Source organism: Oryzias melastigma, linkage group LG19 (assembly GCF_002922805.2).
Source record: "Oryzias melastigma strain HK-1 linkage group LG19, ASM292280v2, whole genome shotgun sequence".
NCBI classification, from domain to species: domain Eukaryota; kingdom Metazoa; phylum Chordata; class Actinopteri; order Beloniformes; family Adrianichthyidae; genus Oryzias; species Oryzias melastigma.
This window is the reverse complement of record NC_050530.1, coordinates 6160539-6167254: the sequence shown is the minus strand read 5'-3', so window position 1 is coordinate 6167254 and position 6716 is coordinate 6160539. Positions and strand designations below refer to the sequence as shown.

The following is a 6716-nucleotide window of genomic DNA, read 5'->3' as shown; positions in this document are numbered from 1 at the left end:
TTATGAATTCATAAATATGTGGTGTAATATTAAGTGAAAATAAACTACTGACTAAATGTTGATGCATCGACTGTCTGAACTACTTGTACATTGATGCATGAAAGACTGACTTATTGTGAAAATTAAATATTGGTTTTTTTGTTAAACGGCAAAATAGCTGGGCAGAAAAAAAAATCACATTTACCTTTTTTTTTAATTAAATCTTCGATAAAATTTTGTAAATTCACTGTCAAGGCGGATCAACGACAGCATGGGATGAATTAACTGGAGAAATAAAAGAATTGTGAAGACTTTCATAGACCCTCAAATGCATCTATTTGAGGAAAAACTGCAGTTTTTAGCACCACTTCAAAGTTCAAACTTGAACTTTTTGAGACTTTCCCCTCACTTATATCTTTCTAAACTACAGAAATAATAAATAAAATTAGGTTTGTGTACAAAACATTACAGAAAACGCCCTGTCCTTCACGGAACATTCCACTAAGTTGGACAGTGGATTTCTGTCTTTAAAAAAAAAAAAGCAATAAAAGACCAACTTTTCAGTCATGCAAGAACTGAACAGACAAGTTACGAGCACACATAGCTTCAAAGATTTGGAAACTGGCAGCAAACAGGATATGTAGAGAAGGAAAGATATACAGCAAACAAAGACAGAAGAAACTAAAAAACCTGTTCTGCAGGTTTTTGTACCTACGAACACCTGACAAGTCACTTTCTTTGGACAGAAGTGATACTCCCACACACACACACCCATAATGCCTCTCACTTTAAAGGAGTAGTTGGTAAGCGTGGGTAGTCAGCACTATGGAGGCACAGAATTGATTACAAAAGCACATCTGGAGGTCATCAATGACAAGAGGGTGGAAAGCCTATCTCAGCCTGCTAAATTAACAAGGACTGATGATACTGTGTCAAGTCAATGTTTTTTTTTAGATTTATAAAACATTTTGAACTACCTTGAATCATGTAAAGACATGAAGATTAGGATACACAAATGGTTTTAATACCTAACCAATCTTCGGTTTAATTCCAGGATGACTGCTTTCTATCACATGACAGGATCCTTGTGTTTACCTTGTTTCTGTTTCCTGATGGTGCCAAACGTCTGCAGGGAGCTTGGAGTCGTCTTCCTGTAGGAGCTGTTTCTGTCTAGGGAGCCCATGTACAAAGGCTTCTGACCCTTTTTTGAACCACTGCTCCCCGTACTCGACTCGTACCCCTTTTCTTGCTCATCGCTGGGCTGATACACACCGGGATCCTCAAAGGAGTGCATTTCCCCCAGCACCAACTTCTGGTTCTGCTGCTCAACCCATTCTTCACAATGCGTCTTGCGATCTTTTTCGGGGTACTCCTCATAAGGTGAATCAACAGACACTGAACGCAAGTTCCTGTAGGTGTCACGTGGCCTGTCGTGGTAGTGGTCCTCTTTTCGGGAGTCATAACGGTCATCATAGTCAAATTCGTCGTCTGATCTCCAGTCATAGCGTCTCTTGTCTTTGTAGTCTTTGTGTTTATGACTGTAATGGTCATATCTCCTATTTTGTTCTGATTCGTTGGATCTGTAGTGGTGGTCTCTTCTTGTGGTCTCTCTCCCTGCATACTCCCGGTGCTCCTCAATGTCAGAGTCATAATGGGGTCTTCCTCTTCTGCCATGTGTTTCCTGACCCCTTTGGTTATAGTCATCTCTGTATCTGTGTTGATTTTCTTCACGCTCGTACCTATCCTCTGCATGACGGTCATATCGTTGGTCCTGACGTTTTTGATCGTCAAAGTAACGGTCTTCCTCCCTACGTCTGTACGAGAAGTCTCCGTCTCTGGAACGATGCCTTTCCTTAGAGTCATAATAATCTTTATTTTTGTGGCGATCAGTTTTGTCATTGTACCTATCGTTATGATCACAGTACTCCTCATTTTCACTATAGTAGCGGTCATTCTCTCTATGATTACGTTTAACGTGTTTTCTGTTGTCATAATACCTTTCCCTCTCATCCCAATGCTCATTGCTTTTCCTGTCATGATGATCTCTGTGCCTGTATCTGTCACTGCGATCATACTCATCCACATCTCTGCGTCTCCTGTGGTCATAATGGTCCAACTCATGAGCATTTTCTCTGTCTCGACTGTCCCTTGCTCTTCTATCCTCATTCACTTCATTGTAATCTTGACTTCTGAAGTCATAATTATCATTTTCTTGAAGTGTCCTGTTGTAATCCTGCTGACTGTAATCCTCAGGAGCCTGGTAGAAACAGTGTTTGCCCTTCCATTCAGATATCCTTAAATCCAGGTGACCATCTTCCGATCTAGGGTGGAAGTAAACGTCTTGACCGTGAGGCATCTGGTGTCTGTTATCATACTCCCAATTGGGTTGGTAACCTTCCCTTACTTGACCGTCCCATTGTCCCGGCCATTGACCCGGCATGTGTGGTTGAGGTGGTACAGGCCCACCTACAGGCATCATCACAGCACCGTGTACCGGCATAGGGCAGGGTTGAGCTGGACTTTGTACCAAAACTGGTCTCTGAGGGTGACCAGGGGGAACTACTCCATATGAAGCATATCCAACCTGTTGCTGTTGAAGCTGCAGTTGATGCAGTTGCTGCATTTGTTGCAAATGGATCATCCTTTCCCTCTCTCTGGCCATCCCAGCATCCCCCAGCTCCTCCACGCTCTTTCCCCTCCTCATTGGAGCTCCAGCAGCAAAGTTCCAATCCACCGGACTAAACATGGCTGGGTTGCCATAAACAACCGGACTCTTCATGGCTCCTGCTGTTCAAATCAGCCTATCCGAAGCTGGAAATTTCTTCCTTAACATGGTGCGCTCGCTCTGTCCAAAGTCCTGCATTCCATGACATAGCTCCGTGGGAGACTCCACCTGCTCAGCATACTGTCACTGGCTCCTACTTGTTTTCCTCCGTCTCCTCTTCTCTTGCCACAGCAGGAGTGCCCGGCTCAAGCACCTCCCAAACCCTCATGGTAACTGAAACTCGCCCTCCCCTCGGCCATGTCAGCGAATCACGACACAAGGGGGAGGGGTAGGGTTATTGAGGGAGTGGCCTGCCTGGGTTAATGACTGAATTCAGTCACATGGGTGGAGGATTAGCTCTGAAGTCTTTCCTTTTGAACAAGTGGTTAGGGATTCTGCTTGAGGAAGTAAAAGAGTTTCTGAGGATGTTGACAAACTTCCCAGTGAGACTTCAAGAACTGGCCTTGTTTGACTTTAACAATACTTTGTTTTCAAATCTTAATTCCTGTCTTTTGAGGATATTTGTAAAGATTTAAAGTGCAAGCTCATACTTTTCCATGATTTTTTCCGACTTGAGCTCAGAAGCGAAACAATTTTGACCCATACGAGGGGAAAAAACAAATATTCACAAATGTCCATATGACTTTCCTTGGAGGGCCAAGAAAAGCACATATGCATCCATCATATCTCTAGATGGTTATAGTTAGTTAAGTAGCGTGTGAAGGTACAGCACACAGCCCAATTAGAAGGACTACAGAAGAGTTGCTGCTGGCCTACAATGAGCTATTGTTCCAGCCTGTCCCCACTCTCACAAAAGAAGAGTGTGAGAAAAAAACTTTCTATTCTAAGCTATTCATAAAGCCAGAGTACAGTATAGTCTCCTCTCTGTAATCATGCATCAAAGACATTGGCATTAAGGCGACAAATATAAGGACAACTGAAGGACTTAAAGGTTGTACATAAACACTAATACTCAACCAAAATATATCACTGTTTAATAAATATTCTAGGTTTCTTTGATGTCTAGAATCGAATTAGTATATCTGCGACCTAAAATCCAAGGAATAGAAAAAAAAAAATGCAAGTATTCTGATACTGCATTAATATTCATCAAATCATTAGAAATTATTTAATAACAATTAGCAGAGGGAAAACCTAAAAAGCAAAAATCTACCTAATATATGATCTCTTTTCGTGGAAAACAGTCCAACAGTATCTCCGATTTCACTAGAACAACAAGACCGAAACTGTGTTTGTGTAGGTGTTCCAGTTGCAGGAATGTCAAATATAACATTGCTCTCTTGAGCCGCGTTTGCTTAAGCACACAAGGCTTTTCGGGACATCTGAAAATTAGGAAAAGGCCATGTGGAGTGGAGAGATAACGTCATTTAATGAACTTTGGCTGGTTGGATAATTTGCTTTTAAGGCTGACTGTAGAAAGCGTTAAGAGTTTCTAAAACGACATCAACAGAGTAGAAAAGAAAAAAAGAGAGAGAGGAAATGCATTTCTTAAGTAATTAATCCTCAAAAATATTTTAACTTAGATTAGATAAATTCAAATATTGGATGAGCTTGCAAAATGTCAAGTTTGCTAAAAGAATGGACATTTCATTTCAGAACTAAAAAAGAGCGCTGAAGTTTACCTACATTTCTGAAAGAAATTGTATTAAAATTGCTCAAAAATCCTTAAAAAATATTAATTTTGTAAAAATATTTAGTGTGTTTCTTAAATATGAGCTTAACTACAAATTAGCCCAAAAAACCTTAGTAGATGCAAAATAAGCCAAACAAGCTAGGTTGTTGCTTAAATACTAGCTAGACTCCAAAATACCCTAAAATTCCTTAGTAAACTAAATTAGTCAAAAATGTTGGCCTGTTGCTAAAATAGAAGCTAAACTCTAAATTGGCCTAAAAAAACCCAGTAGATAACAAATTAGCCAAAACGCTAGAATGTTGCTTTACTATGAGCTAAAATCCAAATTAGCATACAAAACCTCAGTATAAGCCAAATTAGCAAAAAAAAAGCTAGAACATGGCTTAAATACTAGCTAAACTCCAAAATAGCCTAAAACTCATCAGTAAACTAAATTAGTCAAAAACATTAGCATGTTGCTAAAATTGAAGCTAAACTCAAAAAAAAAAACCCCAGTAGATAACAAATTAGCCAAAACGTTAGCAAGCTAAATCATTTGGCTAATTTGTTATCTACTAAGGTTTTTTAGGCTAATTATAACATTAGCTAATATTTTAGCAACAGGCTAACGTTTTGGACTAATTTCGCATTAATCTGTTTAAGCTATTTTAGGGTTAGCTAGTATTTTTGCAACATGCTAGCTTTTTGGGGGGGGGTTGAAAAAAAATGGCAAATTTGGCATCTACTAGAACTAAGGCTTAGCTGATATTTAAGTAACACACTAAATGTTTTTGGCATGTTTTGAGCATTTTTAAGCAATCTTACATTTTTAAGAAATTTAGGCCAACTTCAACATCAGTTTTAATGGAATTTCAAATCATTTAGCATTTTACCAAAAGCTTTTGCCTTTTTTAGCAAACTGCTTCAGCATCGTCAGCGACTACTTTCAGCAAATAGCATTCACACAAACATAATGACAAGTTATATCACTTGTCTAGTTATAATTGCTTTCTTTGTATTTTGGTTTTAACTGCTTTTGAATTGGCAATTGTGTCCATACTTTGGACTGGTACTTGAATGTCTTTTATCATTTAAACTTTTTAAAGGAGTAAGATTGATACAAATAAAAGCTAACTTCTTTTTTATTTTGGTAAGAAGTCTCTTTTCTCTTCCGGGCCTCATAAGGACTGAGAACTGCAGTGAAGTATGGGTAGGGCCCAGTCCTCAAGCTGCTCCCTGCCTTGTAACAATAAGCTTTCATTGTCTCTGAAGTTCTACCAATAGAAGAAAAACATAGTGTATAAGAGCGGAAAAACACTCCGGGGTAAGTGAGTTTTTATGAGATGATGCGGGATAAAAAGTATGACAAACTTGCCTTTTAGACAAAGATAATTCATGATATGGAGGCAGTACAACTTTAAAGACAAAAACAAAGGGAAACTTTAAGCTATGTTCTCACTGGGTTCGGACGTTAACATTCATTTAAGAGACCAAATCCAATAAAAAGTTTATGTAAATGCACATAAATTAATGTTTCAGGCTTCCACGTTCAAAATTCTCACGTTCACGGTTGCTACGCAAGTTTTTAAGGCTGTTTTCGGACCATTGAAGGTTAAACCAGTTGAACTTTAACCAATTAGGGATTAAAATATTATAATAATGTATGGATAGGGTTTTTTTTTACAAGTCACTGAAGTATCAAATGTTTGAAAATTGATCATGAAGGAGGAATCAATCGTTGTGGTTTGTGCCGGGCCGTAATTATACGACACCAAATCTTTGGAATATCGAAATAGAGCTGTGAAAGAAGACTTGCAATGTGAACACCATATTCTAAAAGAGTATTCAAGAATGCCCATTTAGAACGTTCGTCATGTGTACGTACTAGTGCTGCCACAAACGATTATTTTAGTAGTCGACTAATCAACGATTATTTTTTCCAATTCGTCGACTAATCGGGTCATGCAAGTGGATGTAAAACACACATCTTAATCATCATTAGCTTTAAATGAACTAAAAACTAGAAATATTTACATCAGTATTATCAAGTGATGCTAGTGTGAATGCTGTAAGCTAAATTTGGTTGCTGAAGATGCTATTAATGAAAGCTGAAGATGCTGAAATTAATAGCTAAAAACTGAAGCTGATAGCCAGATTAATTAAATGCCAAATTAGCCAAAAAATAAAAAAGCCTAAGTTATCCAAGACAGCTAGCATGTAGCTGAAATATTAGCTAAACTCTAAAAATAGCCTAAAAAACAACAAAAAAAGTCTAAGTTAGCCAAAACAGCTAGCATGTAGCTGAAATATTAGCTGAACTCCAAAATAGCCAAAAAGAAA

At 38.4% G+C, this 6716-nt stretch overlaps 1 protein-coding gene across 4 annotated transcripts in view; it reads right to left on the bottom strand.

Annotated features, from left to right (window-relative positions):
* Positions 1–6716, bottom strand: part of LOC112154447 (dynamin binding protein) — a 51386-nt gene that overhangs the window by 18700 nt on the left and 25970 nt on the right. The window contains exon 1 of one of the 4 annotated variants that reach the window (XM_024285390.2): positions 1075–2935. The exons of the other annotated variants lie outside the window; for them this stretch is intronic. Within the exon in view, the coding sequence (XP_024141158.1) occupies positions 1075–2758 (1684 nt within the window). The 5' untranslated portion in view covers positions 2759–2935. Of the gene's footprint in view, positions 1–1074; positions 2936–6716 lie in introns of those variants that run through there. 4 annotated transcript variants of the gene reach the window in all.